The sequence below is a fragment of the Bombyx mori genome, chromosome 21, assembly GCF_030269925.1.
Source record: "Bombyx mori chromosome 21, ASM3026992v2".
Taxonomy (NCBI): Eukaryota; Metazoa; Arthropoda; class Insecta; order Lepidoptera; family Bombycidae; genus Bombyx; species Bombyx mori.
In genome coordinates, this window is record NC_085127.1 from 14,386,043 (window position 1) to 14,404,464 (window position 18,422).

At 38.0% G+C, this 18,422-nt stretch overlaps 1 protein-coding gene and 1 long non-coding RNA gene across 3 annotated transcripts in view; one reads left to right on the forward strand and one right to left on the reverse strand.

The window, feature by feature from the left end:
* Positions 1-18,422, reverse strand: part of LOC134200896 (uncharacterized) — a 279,918-nt gene that overhangs the window by 248,994 nt on the left and 12,502 nt on the right. The gene's annotated exons all lie outside the window — the stretch shown is intronic.
* LOC101744170 (titin) overlaps positions 1-18,422 on the forward strand; it is a 181,978-nt gene that overhangs the window by 103,476 nt on the left and 60,080 nt on the right. For both annotated transcript variants that reach the window (XM_062674755.1, XM_062674756.1), the window contains exons 3-4: positions 10,581-10,753; positions 13,773-14,001. In XM_062674755.1, coding sequence (XP_062530739.1) covers positions 10,581-10,753; positions 13,773-14,001 — 402 coding nt within the window. The remainder of the gene's footprint in view (positions 1-10,580; positions 10,754-13,772; positions 14,002-18,422) is intronic.

The following is an 18,422-nucleotide window of genomic DNA, read 5'->3' on the forward strand; positions in this document are numbered from 1 at the left end:
AGTTGCTACGGCTGCCCCACCCTTCCAACCGAAACGCATTACTGCTTCACAACAGAAATAGGCAGGGTGGTGGTACCTAACCGTGCGGACTTACAAGACGTTCTACCACCAGTAATTACGCAAATTATAATATTGCGGGTTGGATTTTTATTACACGATGTTATTCCTTCACCGCGGAAGTCAATCGAGAACATTTGTTAAGTACGTATGTATTTCATTAGAAAAATTGGTACCCGCCTGCGGGATTCGATGTATCGCTAGATACGAATGCACCGGACGTCTTATCCTTTAGGCCACGACGACTTATAAAATAATTAAAAGTTTTTTTCAGTTTAGCTTATAATTAAAAAAAGGTTTTTGTCTTCAACTCAATTTATTGTTAACTAGCAACCCGCCCTCGCTTCGCTTCGGAAACTGTAATTTATTATTGATTTCTCCACTAATTAATAGATGTGATTATACATATAAACATTCCTCTTCAATCACTCTATCTATTAAAGAAAGCTGCATCAAGATCCGTTGCGTAGTTTTAAAGATTTAAGCATACATAGGGATATAGGGACAGAGAAAGCGGCTTTGTTTTATACTATGTAGTGATAAAATTACATACTATGTATTGATATTACACAACAGGAAATCTTATAGATTTTCTTGATGGTAAAGTGCGGGCGTATCGTCAGCTTGCACCGCTTCCCCCACAAATATTCTTTCCGCGTGTTCCTTTTATTAGGTACAAGCGGCCCGCTCCGGCTCCGCTCGGGTCTCTAACAAAAATTTCAACGATATTTGATGTTGTTTTATTTTTTGAAATATAAGAACACTTATTGCAGCATAACTATAATAGTTAGACATATGCTGTCGCGACACTTTTTGTAAATAATAATGTGTTCTACAAAGTCGTAGTAGATACATTATTTAATTATATCATCAATAGTTTTCGCAGGGCACGCGATGTAAACAATATTTTAGGAAATTTTTTTACACCTTGTGTTACATTATTGGAGTTTTAGTAAGGATCCCAAATTTTTTTCAAAAAATATTATAGCCTATGTCACTCGGGAATAGTGTAGCTTCCAAACAGTGAAAGAATTTTTCAAATCGGTTCAGTAGTTTCGGAGCCTATTCAATACAAACAAACAAACTTTTCCTCTTTATAATATTAAGTATAGAAGTATAGATTCCGTATAAGTATTTAACAGTATCCCCCTATTTGGTTGCGCCCTCGGCATTTTTGACGTTCGTAAGCGATAGTAATCACTTGCAATCGAGCAGAACGTCAGGCTCGTCGGCATTTGGGACTATAACAATATAAACAAAAGCTGTCATGCATGCCGGTTACTATGGCCACGCTACAACCTCATGTGTAGCGCGACTGTTAATTCTTAGTTTGAAATAAGCGAAGATGTTTTTGGAGTGGACGTTGAAATAGCCGTATTACCGCCATGCTAGTGAAATTGTATGTAAGAGATCATTCAATAATCACTCTGAACGTCGCAAACAAACAATCAAACATCCAAACCAAAATTAAGGGTAAACTACTAACATCTACTTAGCTGAGAAATTATTTGTTATCGTAATATAAAAAATCTAATATAAAAAAAAGACATGCCCGCTGAGTTTCTTGCTAGTTCTTCTCAGGACGGAGGCTAGTTTTTGTGAATTGGCGGTAGTTCTTTTTGACATTCAACAAGTATGTACTTTCATTTATGTTGAATATTTTTTTTTGATTTGATTTGAAAAATATGAGGCGACAAAAAAAAGACGTGTGGCACTCGGGGACTGCCGCAGTAAAGCTATTGCAAAGCATTTTTTATCAAATTATGCAATTACAATTAGACAATAATAATTTAATATTAAAACAATAATAAAAATAAGACCGCGCTATATTTATAAACATTAACAAAAGCAAAACATTAACTGTCCCCTTCACACTTATAAGCTAGAGCGCGTGAGAGAGAGATGGGCAGATTTTTCATGATGCTCATGCAGTGCGACGTCACGCCGCGCGCTTATTCACAGACACTGCACCAACGCAACGTGTGAATGTGTTGAACGCGAGCTACATAGTAGGCGTAGTGGCCGTGTCAGGTTCTTTTCGTTACGGAATTTCTTAATTCAGTCGCCGCGCTCAAGGCCCGCGATAAAATCTATGCAATATCTTAAAACTCTAAACTTTAAGCCTTGGACCGCTCCACGGCTTTACAAATTTCGTTACTCAAAACACATTCACGTGAATCATATCAATTATCTCAATGTCAAAACGATAACGTAAATTATAATTGAAATAATTTCGGGGAAACCTTCCTCGTCTAATGGACTCCGAGGTAATCGGATTAAATTTGAATTTGTTTAGCGTTCGAAACAATTTAGATATTAAATTTCATTTTGCTGTTCCTATTTATCGGAGGTGTGAGGTTGTTTGTGGAATTAGCTTCAGACAAACTTCATATAATAGGTAAGCATGCTCAAAATCCAAAGAGTCCAAAGAGCTCAAAGTCCAAAGAGGTTACAACAGTCTATAAATATCACAAAAATGCCACTACCTACCCTGAGACATTTACCTAAGAGCAGTATGGATATGGATATCCCTAAAGCAGAGGATGAAACATCAGCCAACCGCTTAAGACTATTCTTTAAGTACGTTTGAAATTTTTCACAGTACTACGTTTGAAAAGAACAGTTTGGAGGGGAGCTCATTTTAGAACCGGAAATTAAAAGGAAAATAAAGCAACGCAAACAAAGCCGCCTCATAAAGTAGGGATGAACTTTTTTCTAGTGGCAAGAATGGGTGGTGCATTGGCATAATAGTGATGGCGCAATCACATCCAACTCAGAGCAAATATCAGGGACGACAGTTGATGCAAACTCAGGACTCGCCAGTACTTGCTTCTTCAAATAGAAAACCTCAAACTCATGTCTCAAGGTGTTTGGCAGCACTTACGTTGTAGATGTCTATGGGCTCCGATAACCACTTAACAACAGGTGGGCCGTGAGCTCATCTTTCCATCTAAGCAATAAAAAAAATACACGCCTAATTCTAAGTATCAAGTCTTACCCTACCCCACCACAAACCGCATATCAGTAGTAGGTATCTCTATTCTCTATATAAAGTCTATGCGCTATATAAAGTTCCACTAATAATTACGCACTAGAATGATAACTTCAATATACGTCCACTTTATTATCCAATCAAGTTAATGGTCTTCCAAGTTAATCCCAGAAGTTAGGACTTCCAATTGGAATGTCTTGAAGCAATAATCCATATTAGATTGAAACCAATCCCGATCCGGTATATATGTATGTGTGTCTATGAAAGCCTCATATCGATAGAATTAACTGAATGCGTCATTGGCATAAAAGAAGAAGAAGAAGAAAAAAGAAAATCTTTATTCGCCAGAATTATAGTTTACAAGATATTATGGATATAGGACATAGTTTCATATATTTCGCCAGTTTAGGCATGCGAAAATTTAACTTATTTTTATATTAATTTTAACACAAAATTTACTAAATCTATCTATTTACTAAATCTATCTATATCTAAGCATTTTAAGAACTTTATTTTTCTTTATTTTTCTTTATCGAAAAGGCAAATGCCAGTTGCAATCTAAAACAGTAGTTATTAGCAAGTTTAACGTTAAATTGTATTTTTGTAATATGTTGATATTTTATATCAATTTTTATTGGTGGTAGGACCTCTTATGAGGATCTGCAGAGGATTGTCTCTTGGTCTGAACAGAATTCCTTAGTATTGAACCCCTCTAAGTCTAAATACATGATACTAGGCAGTAAATCTCAGATAGCAAAGATTTTATCACTCGATCCTAAGGTGACTGTTTCGGGTAAGGAAATTGATCGGGTGGAGTTAGCATGCAGTTTGGGTTTGACAATTGATCCTGAATTGCGATTCGAGGCCCATATTACAAAGAATTTAAGAACTTGTTTTTACAGACTGAAGATTCTGTACTCGTTTAGACAGTACGTCAGTGTACCCATTAGGAAGTTGCTTATCGATAGTCTAGTTTTGTCGAAATTAAATTACTGTGATACTGTTTATGGTCCCTGTTTACTCTCGAGAACTGAAAAATTAATACAACGCATTCAAAATGCCTGTGCCAGGTATTGCTTTGACATTCCTGTAAGAGGACACATAACGCCCTATTTAAATGATCACAATATATTGAAAATGGCAGCTAGAAGAAGGTTGCACTTAGCAGTCTTACTGTTTGGAGTGATTTCGACACATGAACGTACTTGTATGAGAAGTTAGATTGGAGAAGCACTCAGTACAGGTATGGCTCACGAGCTGCTGTTAAGCCATTGTTGACGCCCAAATATAAAACAGCTGCTTTTCGGGGAGCGTTTAAATACGCAGCTACGCATTGCTGGAACGATCTCCCACCACCTATTCGTCACATTGTAACAAAGCATGGCTTTATTAATCGTTTAAAATCATTTCTATTGGATTCACAAAAGCTAATTTAATTTATAGTATTTATAGGAACTAGTTTATCCTTGCTTGTGAAAACTTCCTTTTATTAAAGTTATTTTTTATTTATTTTTAATGTACAAGTGTAAATGTTGTGCTGCTTGCCAGTATTAGTAATAGTATTATCGTGCTTTATTTTATTTTATTTGTTGTTTCGTTGTGGGCTGCCTACGGGGTGTTGTTACTGTGTGCTTATTATGTTATATATGTATGTATTCGGGTTCACAATTTAATTTGATTTTTGTTTTGTTTTTTTTCTTAAATTTTTATAATTTACTAGATTTACTAATTTATACCATTTTCTAAGTATGTACACACGTAATTAGCCTTCATTCCCGCTAAGAACCAAGGGGAAACGGGGGTGAATGAAAATCAGCGCTGTTCGATTTATCAACCTCGAACAGCAATAGCTGAGCCACCTCCTTTTGCCTTTTTCTCTTTTTATTTTCTTTTCTTTATTTGTATTTCATTTTATTTTCTATGATGTGAAAGGCAATAAATGATTTTTATTATTATTATTATTATTATTTATTTATATTTATTTAAAATCTTATTAATTACATAATATTTTTTAAAAAAATTATTAAAAATACAATTTTTAAAAAACACTATATAAAAATAGATTGCCGCTGATGGCGGTGTCTACGACACAAGCCACCAGTGGTTAGGACTCCAGAGTGAGAAACCTCCTCACAATGCGTGCAGTATCAAGGATAACTGCTTTCTGTATTAGGCCCTTAACCCAGCTGGATAACGAAAGTTTCTTAAGATGTTGATCGAAACTTTTCGCCATCAAGCCGTGTACCGACACAACTATTGGAACAATGATGGTTGAATCAACATGCCACATGGCGGTAGTCTCGTGGGCCAGGTCTAAATATTTTATTAATTTGTCCTTTTCTGCCTTCACGAGGTTCTCGTCATGAGGAATGGTGACATCAACCAACACTGCTCGACGTGCAGATCGATCTATTATCACAATATCAGGTTTATTGGCTACAATATACCTATCCGTGATAATAGATCGGTCCCAGTAGAGCGTAACATGACCATTATCAAGAACTGGTTGAGGTTGGTATTGGTAATAAGGTACAGCAGAATCAAGAAAACCATATTTCAGAGCAAGTTGTTGATGGATAATCCTAGCCACTTGGTTATGTCTATGCAATTATTATTATTATTATTATGAGTCCGCACGGGTAGGTACCAGCACCCTGCCTGTTTCTGCCGTGAAGCAGTAATGCGATTCGGTTTGAAGGGTGGGGCAGCCGTTGTAACTATACTGAGACTTTGGAACTCATATCTCAAGGTGGGTGGCGCATTTACGTTGTAGATGTCTATGGACTCCGATAACCACTTAACACCAGATAGGCTGTAAGCTCGTCCACCCATCTATGCAATAAATAAATAAATTACATAATAATTCTACCAATTATTCAACAAGTCTATGTTTAAGTTAGTGGCTGATGAGTTTGTGGGTTTGATCAATAGGTTTTGGCTCTAAATATTGTCACTTGTAATGAAATTTAGTTTGGTCGAATGTTTTAAAAGTTGCGTGGCATCTCAGAGAAGTAAAAACTGAGTTCGGAGAAGTAAAAGCACGGTCACAGCGGGTATCGATTTAGGACAACTTAGATATATATTCATCTCTTTCCTGCACTAAACCAAATTGGAGTTACAGCCTACGCACGACAGAGATGTCTAAGTTGTTGTTAGCCCACCGGGAGGCGTATTAGACCTCCCACCGAGCTTAAATCGTTAAGACTTCATATTTTGAGTGTTATGTTTCAATTTTAATACTAGTGTACTACAGGAGAAAGTCTAAAACAATTATCGAAATTGAAAGCAGAAAACATTAACAAATTTTTAAACAATAACTTTTCAAACAATGCTTAGGTTGAGCTTAAAGCCCACGATATTTTACAAGTTTCTGTTCATAACAAAACGTTATACTTCTCAAAGCTATTTCTGTACTATTGTCTAAACAGTCGCCTCTAAGCCTTCTGTCGTCTGTATTATATCATTTACAAAGGCGAAAACTGGCCATTGTTGACGCCTCCCCATTGTGTTTCGCGTGAAAAACAACCTTTGGGTGCTTTCCTTTTCACGTGAGTTTCTTTTGAAACATTTTCCTTTAGGCTTATACTGCATGACATCTTCGTGTACTGGGGCAGGTAATAGGAGTCAAATTAACTTACCAGCAAGTTCTAAGTTACAGCCTATCTAATGCTAGGAGATTTGAGGATATCTTGTCAATTACATTTTACTGCTGGCTCCTATGATTATAAGTCCTGGAACAGACATGTCTGATGGCTTATTAGAAACAGACAATGTGATGATGGCTGTAGACCCCGTCCGCCGTATAATGTACTTTTTTTTGCTTAAATGGGTGGACGAGCTCACAGCCCACCTGGTGTTAAGTGGTTACTGAAGCCCATAGACATCCACAACGTAAATGCGCCACCCACCTTGAGATATAAATTCTAATGTCTCAAGTATAGTTACAACGACTGCCCCACCCTTCAAGCCGAAACGCATTACTGCTTCGCGGCAGAAATAGGCAGGGTGGTGGTACCAACCCGTGCGGATTCACAAGAGCTCGTTACAAAAAAAAAAGAATCGGACGTTCCAGTAACCAAAGAATAAACAATTTGACATTAGTAGAACTAAATCACGCAAAAATCGCTGATGATGGATTTGGATGCTCTTGAAAACCATAGAGTATATATAGGAAGCCTGTACGACTTTCATCATCAAGGAATATCAAGGTTCATTTCTGGACACCATTAGTCCCAACATGTCCCTCAAACTGGGCTTCGAAGGAATACTTTTCGGCGGATTAATTGGGATATAATCTGAAGATACCAAAAAAAAAATTCATAGGTCGAATATTCTATCGCTCAGCCATTAATATAATTGGTAGGCAGCGGCTTGGCTCTGCCCCTGGCATTGCTGAAGTCCATGGGCGACGATAACCACTCACCATCAGGGGGGCTGTATGCTCATCTGTCTACAAGGGCAATAAAAAAAAGATGTGTGGTGTCGTGGGACACCGGATAGGAACGAAGTTCCAAATAAAAATAAATAAAAAAAAGAATTACTTGAAAAAAATCGCGCGGTGAAATATCGCTGTGCGGAAAACAAGTCCTTATTTCACGGACTTCTTACGGTTTTTACTATCACATTTTTATCAGTTCGGCCGCGCAGCAAAATCCCTATCCCCTCCAAGCCTGCCGTTAGGAACTTCGTTCCAAAAATAATAATAATGGAATCCAACCTATCGAATTCCATGTATCCATATTTTCTAAATAAAATGACATGCAGATAGAACGCTACGGAATCATAAAAATGTTCAATTAATTCCCAATCAATATTCCTTTGTTTACGATATCGTATACTGAACGCGTGCTCACGAATGAATAGCCTCAATTTGCTCCCCAATATTGAAGGGAAGATTAATTGACGATGGTTTTTTTTTCGGTAGATTATTGTAATATTTTTGACAACGATGCCTCGCGCGATCTGTCTTAATAAATTAATTCACGGAATTTTTTAATTAGACAATCAAAATAATAATAATAATAATAATAATTTATTTATTAACCTTGAAACATTTACACATAACAGTTTGCTAAAAACTCTCCACACTAGGCACTGCCTGTCTCGTGGAGAGTTTTTTTACAGGAGTATCTTAAAACTAGTAATAACGGTGCTGAATATACAAGTAAATCAAAATAGTTAAGCGAAATATTATACATATATATATACACGCACACATATACATATATATACATACACATACACATATATATAAAAAGAAAAGGAACAGGTGTAATGATTTTTACCATAAGTACGTGTTTAGGGTTACTTAATGCATTTCAGAAAGTCCTCCGAAAAAGAGTAGGACCAATTAAGCAGTTCTTTTATTAACTTTCTTTTAACTTCTTCGTAATTTAGGTTAACTAGGTTAATTTAGGTTAGTTTAGGTTAAATTAAATTTTAACTGAATATGTACTGAAAGAAATTAACATTAAATCGTTTCTTATACTAGTGGTCGCCCGGTAGTCGAAATTCGGCTATAATTAATTGAAATTATAAGTTTGTACACTATTATGATTCTATTATATTTTCAAAGACTATTATACTTCTATAATCACAAATTTCGCCAAGACTACATTATAGAAAAATAATAATAAAGACAAACAATATTTAATCTATTCTCAATTTGACAACAGACGTCAAGAACAAAAGTTTGACAATAAATACATAGTATACATGCGTGTGTGCGTCTAATACACGGTAGTGTGTGTAATGTTTTTTTATTGATTTAATGTATTTTTAGGCATAATTAAAGAAAAAATTTGCATTCTGCACTCCTTCTCTATATTCTCTATAAGTGTGGGAAATCTCATACTCCTCTGTCCGCGCAATTTTCGTAAAAAGGGGCCCAAAGTTTTGCTTCGCGTATTAATATATTTTCTTATATTTCGCAAAGCACCCAGCGTTGTCAAAGCACGAATGCTCTCACTGTATTTATGTATGTACTGAAATGTAAAAACACGAAAGTTTGTTTTACAGAAAGCGCAATACAAACTTTCGAATAAGTGTTGCGCACAAACAAAAGCCCACTGAAACTAAACTTTAAGTCCCACAATGGGCTTTAATTCATTCCTGGCATGAAACGATATCGCGCAGAAACTCAGCTCTCAATAGAATTGAATAGAATGCCTACGAATTGTTGAATGTCGGGTTTTTGAATAGCACCGTGAATAGGAAATGGGATGACAATTGAACAACTAACTGCATCCAGAACGCCATCTGAATGCATTATTCAATATGAATTACACCGAGATAAACTTAATGAAAGAGAAAAGATGAAGTGCGGTGAAATAAAATAAAGTAAATGAGATGTGGTGCTGGAGAAGAACGCTTGGAGTTTCGTGGATTGAGTTTTGGTTAGGGCGGCTTAATACCTACGTAATTATTACTGGTGGTTCAACAATCTACCCAAAAATAAAAAAAACAAAATGTGTGCAATTCACACGTGGTAGAAGTGAAACCTTCCAAAATTAAAATACAATTATCCTAAACGTCTTAAGTATATGTAAAATTTTGTCATTAGTAAATAATTGTAAGGTAGCGCCCTCTGTGAATTGATATTTTAATTTCACGTATAATCCTAAATTAAAATTCACTACAAGAGCTTTCATACACACGTTAGTATTAAAAAATCTCACAGATGGCGCTGTATTAAATAGTATGTATATTTCTGTCTCATTCTTAGCTGGCTTCATCCTACACATTTTTGTATTTGTGTCTCTTACCTGTCGTTTTTTCCGTTGCATCCGGTTTGAAATCACAACGATTCTAATGAAGTTTTCACTTCAATAAGTAAATCGAAAGTATCCGTTAAGACTAATTTGATTAAGAGCTTTTTTTATTATGGCTAGTCCCAATATTATTTATATCAATTATAGATCAAAAAGGCAACAGAACATATATATTATACTACTACCATTGTCTGTTCATGACGACAGTGAAGAAGAAACCACGCATGACAACTATTTTAAACAGCTTTTATTTGACTACTTGTAAATTACATTGTATTAACAAAAATGACGCGTGTCACCCCACCGGTCGACAAACGCAAATCTTAGGCCGCTGCTTTCCCACGTCTCCTCTGTCACCCTGAACGTAGTGAACAAATACGTCGTTACGGATCCTCTCGATCCATTAACGGTGCTTTTAGGTACCCCAACACCGGTCACCGTCCACGACGAATCCGTCGCTTGCGACGAAGAGCTCGACGAACGAATCAACCCATAGACACAGCCCACTGAGTTCCTCGCCGGATCTTCTCAGTGGGTCGCGTTTCCGATCCAGTGGTAGATTCTGCGAAGCACTGCTCTTGCTAGGGTCAATGTTAGCATCACTCCGGTTTGAGCCCCGTGAGCTCACCTACTAGCTAAGGTTACGCTGAAATAGCCTCTCAAGGCTATCAGCTTAGGTAGGAAAAAAAGTACTACTGACTATAATTATACGAGTATGAGGATTTTCTCAAAGCGAATGCTGATGCTTTTATTAATTCCAGGAGAGAGGCTGATCCAGTTCGCCTCGGAGAACCTGGTGACGGAGATCCTGATCCACCCGCAGATGAACACGCTGATGCAGTGCATGCGGAACCTGCTCAGCTCGTTCACGAGGCACAGGCACCTCGTGCACGCTGGATACACCTTCGCCGGAAACGGCTCCTGGATCATGCAAGTGAGTTGACGCAACACCATCTTCTGTTAATGCTGGAGCTCGAACGCGGACGTCAGATACAACCGTCTACCATGCTAGGAATACTTTCTGTATATAGTTGAGGGTTTGTAAAAATCATGAACCTTATGCGTTAAGTAGCCAATATAATCGCATTGAGATGAAGGTGGAATCAATTACATTCTCGTCCATATCCGTCAGACTTTTGCCGTAATTAACTATTGGCAGTACTATCCGATACGACAAGCTAAAATTTTAAAGCGTATGCTTGTTGGCGGACAAGGCTTAAGAGGGATAGTTTACGCTTATTGTCAAAGCTAGACAGTCATGTAGCTACACTGGTGGTAGGACCTCTTGTGAGTCCTCGCGGGTAGGTACCACCACCCTGCTTATTTCTGCCGTGAAGCTGTAATGCGTTTCGGTTTGAAGGGTGGGGTAGCCGTTGTAACTATACTTGAGACCTTAGAACTTATATCTCAAGGTGGGTGGCGAATTTACGTTGTAGATGTCTATGAGCTCCAGCAACCACTTAACACCAGGTTGGATGTGTGAGCTCGTCCACCCATATAAGCAATAAAAATAAATAAAAAGTTCAGAACCCGGGCGGAGTAAGGGGGTTACCGCGGTCAACACTTCATATAAAAATATACCTACTTTTTGACTGTTTTTCAATATTCATTGTGTTTCGGTGCGCAATAAAGCATATGCTCTCTCTCTCTCTCTCTTTTTTTAATAAATGAAATTCAAGTTGTACTTAAACGAAGATAAATCCATGGCACTTCAGCTTTGAAACAAAAGAACAATTTGCGAAGTCCTTCGCGTTAGATAAGGCACGAAACAAGATAATTGCACGAGATATCCTTTAATCTCTCGGGAACGAACTTCACTTTGGTCATTTAGATTTAGGTGAATTGGATGTTTTAAGAGTGTAATTAAAGTCTGATTTCTTAAAAGTGTTCCTTACGTCGTTACGTTTTCAGAGCCTGTGTTCACAGCGATCATTCTGGAAATTTCAAACTGAAATTTTATAAGTTCTGTATATTTTGTCTGTTCATGATTAATCACTGTTATTGTTGGCGTTTCCCTTAATATCCATTATTTTATAATTTTGAAACAGTCCTCGTTTTTTTTATTTTTTATTGCATAGATTACCGGATCCCATAGACAACTACAACGTAAATGCCGCCACCCACCTTGAGATATGAGTTCTGAGGTCTCCGTATAGTTACAACGGCTGCCCCACCCTTCAAACCGAAACGCATTACTGCTTCACGAGAGAAACAGGCAGGGTGGTGGTACCTACCCGTGCAGACTCACAAGACGTCCTACCACCAGTAATTACGCAAATTATAATTTTGCGGCATTGATTTTTATTACACGATGTTATTCCTTCATCGTGGAAGTAAATCGTGAACATTTATTAAATACGTTTTTCATTATAAAAATTGGTACTCGCCTGCGGGATTCAATTACCGTTGCATCGCTACATACGAATGCACCGGATGTCTTATCCTTTAGGCCACGATGAAGTCAAATTGTTATATCTTTAATGCTATATATGGACGGAGAAACTCACGATACTCCTAGTGAAGTTAAATCGTTTCAAGAGCCCATAGACATCAAACATGAATGACACTCACCACTTTGAGACATGAGGTTGAGCTACGTCAGCACAACCAGTACTTCATAACGCGCTAATAAAACTCGCATCTTACCCCAATACTAATGTAAAAAATATAATCATATACACTAAAACATTACGAAAAACCAACTCAAAATACATAAATGTAAATGAAAGAATTTCAAGAAAACTTATACAAAATTTTCCGCTCTAAAAGTTTTACATCGATCGTTCCAGAGAGAAATAGGTGTTTTTCTCTCATCCATTTTCATTCGTTAGAAGCATTATGAACTTTCAACTTTCCCTGAAGCTGAAAACTGAAAACAAACGTAACTTTGTTCAATTAACGAAGATTCCTTTGGACGAGATCGAAGTTACAAAAGCGGATAAGCAATTTAAATAAAGCTTTAGAAATAGGTTTACACCTACATTTTTTATTTTTTATTGCATAGATGCGTGGACGAGCTCACATCCCACCCGGTGTGAAGTGGTTACTGGAGCCCATAGACATCTACAACGTAAATGCGCCACCCACCTTGAGATTTAAGTTCTAAGGTCTCGAGTATAGTTACAACGGCTGCCCCACCCTTCAAACCGAAACGCATTACTGCTTCACGTCAAAAATAGGCAGGGCGGTGGTACCTACCCGCGCGGACTCACAAGAGGTCCTAACACCAGTTGACCGACTTTTGTAATTGGGTTTAATAAACGAATAAGCGATCTGAAGCTTGAGACGTAAAAGCCCATGGCTTAAAGGATGCACGCCCGGTGTATTCTTATCAAACAATATTGCCGCCAGGAATACGCAAGCGCATACCCCTTTTATAAGAAGAGACGTAATTACCAGTTTATGTATGTATAAGTCTGAATGGATAGATAATACATCTCTGAACACTAGGTCGGTAATGATCTAATTGCTATAGCGCACTAAAAAATAATAAGTCGCAGAAGTGGGAAATTTATTATAATTTACTTATCAAATGAAACTTGAAATACGTACTCAACAAATGTTCACGATTGACTTCCACGGTGAAGGAATAATGTCGTGTAACAAAAATCAAACCCGCCAAATTATAATTTGCGTAATTACTGGTGGTAGGACCTCTTGTGAATCCGTGCAGGTAGGTACCACCGCCCTGCCTATTTCTGCCGTGAACCAGTAATGCGTTTCGGTTTGAAGGGTGTGGCAGCCGTTGTAACTATACTTGAGACCTTAGAACTTATATCTCAAGGTGGGTGGCGCATTTACGTTGTAGATGTCTATGGGCTCCAGTAACTACTTAACACCAGGTGGGCTGTGAGCTCGTCCAACCATCTTAGCATTAATTTTTTTTTATTGAGGTCTTAAAAATTTGTCGGATAATGAAAATTCCAGTGAATGAACCGAAATTTTATTTCCAGGACGGGACCTTCTCCCTGGCAGACTTCACAGACGCATACCAAGAGAACGAGGTCCAACGCGTTATTCGCGCATACGAGAACTCCATCTCGATCGATGTCCACTGCTCTACCAGCGGCGGGGGCGAGTGGGGCAGGCTCCCCGAGATGCCCTTCGTCAAATACTGCAAAATCAGGGTCAACCCTACTGATAAACTGGACCCTAGCTCTCAGGCCATCAAGGATTTTATCTGTAAGTACACTCTCTCCTTCATCGCTTCCTCATTACTGAGGGTCGTGACCACCTTGGTCCAGTTTTTGCACCAGCTTCCTCCAATGTTGCCTGCATTCGGCCTGCTTAATGGCGCACGGGACGCTGGTTTTTGTGGCCTCCTTGACAATGTCCGTCCACCTGGTTGGCAATCTTCCTCGACTTCTCTTTCATCACAAAATCATTTCTACACTAACATAGCGCTATACATTAAAACATTCTTTTAGTCGTCATACTGAATAGATTTCATCCAAGGTCCCACACTAAACTGGAATACCATTTGATTGATACAAGTTAAAGGGTTTCGTGATTTGAAAATCCGTGACTCAACATTATTTACTGGTGGTAGGACCTCTTGTGAGTCCGCACGGGTAGGTACCACCACCCCGCCTATTTCTGCCGTGAAGCAGTAATGCGTTTCGGTTGGAAGGGTGGGGCAGTCATAGCAACTATACTGAGACCTTGGAACTCATACTCACGGTGGGTGGTGAATCTATGTTGTATGTCTAAGGGCTCCAGTAACTACTAAACACCAGATGGGTTGTCAGCTCATTCACCCATATAAGCACTAAAAAAAATAAAAAATAAAAATCTAAATTATACAGACGAGAGTTCAATAGAACGTTAATAGTTTGTATTTTAATATCATCGTTCAGTAGACAAAAGAGGATATTGCATGATGGCAGTATCCTCTTGTAAGAATATGCTGTTTACCCTCTATCAGTGCCAAACTAATTCGATGATGGGGCTTAAATACACATCCGAATAATATACAAACACACTATCACTGTATGCTGGCTAGGACTATTCAATTCACACACAACCTTTCACTCAAATCAGTGGTGTGTCAACGTAAGTTATAGCTAAACCGTATTCCGTGCTAAGCTGCATACAGCACACGACCTTTGTGCGACGAACTTAGCAGTAAATTTGACGGGATTGAATTGCAAATGCTCAGAACGTTGCCACAGCTAGAACTTCATTCTAACTTGGCGTAATTGAGAAGCGATAGAATGAACTAGAATATTTCACTCCAAAAACCTTTTATCTATACAAATAAATAAAATTGGAGTGTCTGTTTGTAATAATAAAATAACCACTTTTTACTAAATGCGTAAGTATGTATACTACAGTACATATACCAACATTTTTTTATATTTTTTTGTCTGTCTGTCTGTTTGTTCCGACTAATCTCTGCAACGGCTGGACCGATTTTGACGATACTTTCACTGATAGGTAGCTCTGATGATATAAGGAGTAACTTAGGCTACTTTTTTAGACTAGCTTTGCCCCGCGGCTTCACCCGCGGTACGACAATAACCGCGTCGCATCTCGGGACTCAGATATCATCAATAATAAAATTTAATGTTTCCGAAGCGAAGCGAGGGCGGGTCGCTAATTGTAACATAAACTTTTAACAATTTTAATGTAGTTAAACGTGACCTATTGGGCCCGAGGCATCCCCCATTACTTCCGTACCCTTTTATGTCTGTCTGATTACTTTTCTTTAATTTATTTGACTTCTGATATTATACTTATAGTAGTTTTTTTGGAAATATGTATATATTGTTCGAATTGATAAAAATAATGATTCCTTATAAAGTAGGATAGAGTTGTGGGTCTGCTCATTATTCTAGTAAAAATCTACACATGCATTCATCATAAGTGTAGGAACACTAACTGTTACACCTTAAAAACAAAATTATCAATCCTAAATAAATAATACTTTACCTAACGACACGGTCGTGAAATCATTTGGTAGTTATTGGCTCAACTTCCGTATAACTTCAAATCATCCAGGAGTCAGGCCAAGAAATATTCCTAAAACTTAAAAAAAATAACATTAATTTCAAATCGCGTTTAACTCTAAACTTGGAGCTCAAAAGCTTACGGCAGAATAAATTACGGAAGCGTCGCGTACGTATAATCCGAGCTTATTTTGCTTAGTTATATCGTATCTTACATCTTTATATTAAGCTCTGTCGAAATAAAAGTTTCGGGAACACATTGTTCGGAACTCATAATAGGGTGTAAAAGCTCTTCGGTTTTGCCGAAGTGCTTTTCGTATTAAAAAGTTTAAGGGTGTGTATGTTATTCTAGGGTTTTTTTTTATAATACTGATATTTTTATAACATTTCTGAATGTTACAGTTATATTAAAGTTACAAGTTTGAGTTACTTTTTATTGGTGTTAGGGAGTGTTGAGTTCGGCCGTGTAGGAACCATTCTTTATTCTTTATTGTACACACAGTTAATATTACAATAATTGCGTAAGATATAAAAAATGGCGAGCTTAACTCAACAATTGAGTTTTCTACCAGCTAACCGTTCTTAACGAAGGAAAGCTTTAAATGAGTGGGTAGAAGAATACAATCTAAACAATTTACAATTTACAATCTAGACAAGAACTTAATAAAAATAAAAATAAAACACTAATACATAATATATTAGACTACATATATATATACATACACACATAAATAACGTAAACATATACATACACGTACATATATAATGAAATACATAAAATAAATATATATTTACCATTATTCTATTTAAATCTGTTGTGGATCAATCATGCGTTCCGATTCTAAGGGTAATTATTGAAACTTCAACTGAACCTTATCTATTAGTTAACTAACCAAAATTAGGGTTAAAAGAAAATATAACAAATTCTTAAGCGACGAAAAGATAAGATACACTCAAGCAAGGGTGGCGCATTTACGTTGTAGATGTCTATGGGCTCCAGTAACCACTTAACAACAGGTGGGCTGTGAGCTCGTCAACCGATCTAAGTAATAAAAAGAAAAGCAAGCAACAGAAGTCGATGGAAAGAGAAAGACACTGAACTGTATCAAACATCGATGCTCAAGATATGATTTAAGAGGAAAAAAACCAAACACAGATTAATGAAAAATCAGTCTAGTTTTAATGTTGAAAATTAAGTATTGTTCGAACTATTAGTCTAATTATTCACCCAGCCTCTAGAGAGAGAAAAAGTTAGAACTAATTAAGTTCTACGTCGACAACACGAAATCACTAGAATCACTAGAAAGAAAGAATCACGAAATCACACACTCTCTGTTACAAATTGCGGCACTGCAATATCATATTTAGAGCGACCATCTTGAATTACCTAACGAGTTGCGGGTAAAGCTAAAGCCTTCGTCAAACAGAACGCGTACTTAGCGCCGCGTACTTAACGTCGCGCTCTTTTCATGTCACACAAATTGACTAGATGAGTCTAACGCTCCTTGACGCAACGCATTCGCCAAATCCTAGTGCCATTCGATAGCAGTGTGAAAATTTAAAAGTATTACGAAATCGAGTGATTCAGATGTGGCATTGTATATGCATGGGTATTTTCTAACTATTCATATCATTTTTTCGGGCATTATCTAGTATTTTAATACATATTACCTCGGACGCTAAAATAAAATTTGTAAAAATTTAGAACGCCTCACGTCAAAGCGTCCTAGCGCCGCGACAGAACGCTGCTTTTTTTTTTTTTTTTTTTTTTTTTTTTTTTTTTTTTTTTTTTTTTTTTTTTTTTTTATGATTGAAAGTTTACTGGTGGCCGGAAGGCCTTTCCAGTTTCACCAGGACAGGTGGGCGAGCAAAGGCTCAGCCAAGAGGGGTGGGATTTGCTAACAACTGCCCGAGCGCCTCCGAAGGAGACCTAACAACTCAAGAGCAATTGTTTCGCGAATGAATCTACTACCGGATCGGAATCGCGACCCGCTGAGAAGATCCGGCGAGAAACTCAGCGGGCTGATGCATGGGTTAGGTTGCACGTCGACCTCTTTGTCGAGTTCGACGAGTACGGTTACCGGGGTCCCTAAGCCTGCCCCTAGTATTAGAGCTGAAGACATCTAATGCAAAGGTTATTGGATCTGATGGATCCGTAAGGACGTGTCTAGGGCGTCGACGGTGACTGGCTCCTGCATGATCAGGATTCGGGGGGTAGTCAGCGGCGGCAACGATAAGGCGATTATCATGACGCATAGCCTTATCGAAGTATCGTTCCGACGCTGACTTCATGTATTTCCGAATTGATTCGAGGCCCAGGTCGTCGTGTAGGTCAACGTTCCTCACGAACCACGGAGCCCCGACAGCTAACCTGCAAAAGCGGGATTGTAGGGATTGGAGGGTGTCTATGTGTGTGCGGGCCGCGTGAGCGAACACCACACTCGCGTAAGTCATGACGGGCCTTATGCAAGTTTTGTAAAGTGTCACCTTGTTCCGAAGGGACATTTTACTCCGCTTACAGATCATGGGGTAGAGTCTACCGAGAATAAACGCGGCACGGTCACGGACTGATTTTATATGCGGGCGGAATGTCATCGATGCATCCAGGGTAACGCCCAGGTACTTGACCTTCCTGGCCCAGGGTATGGGTTGTCT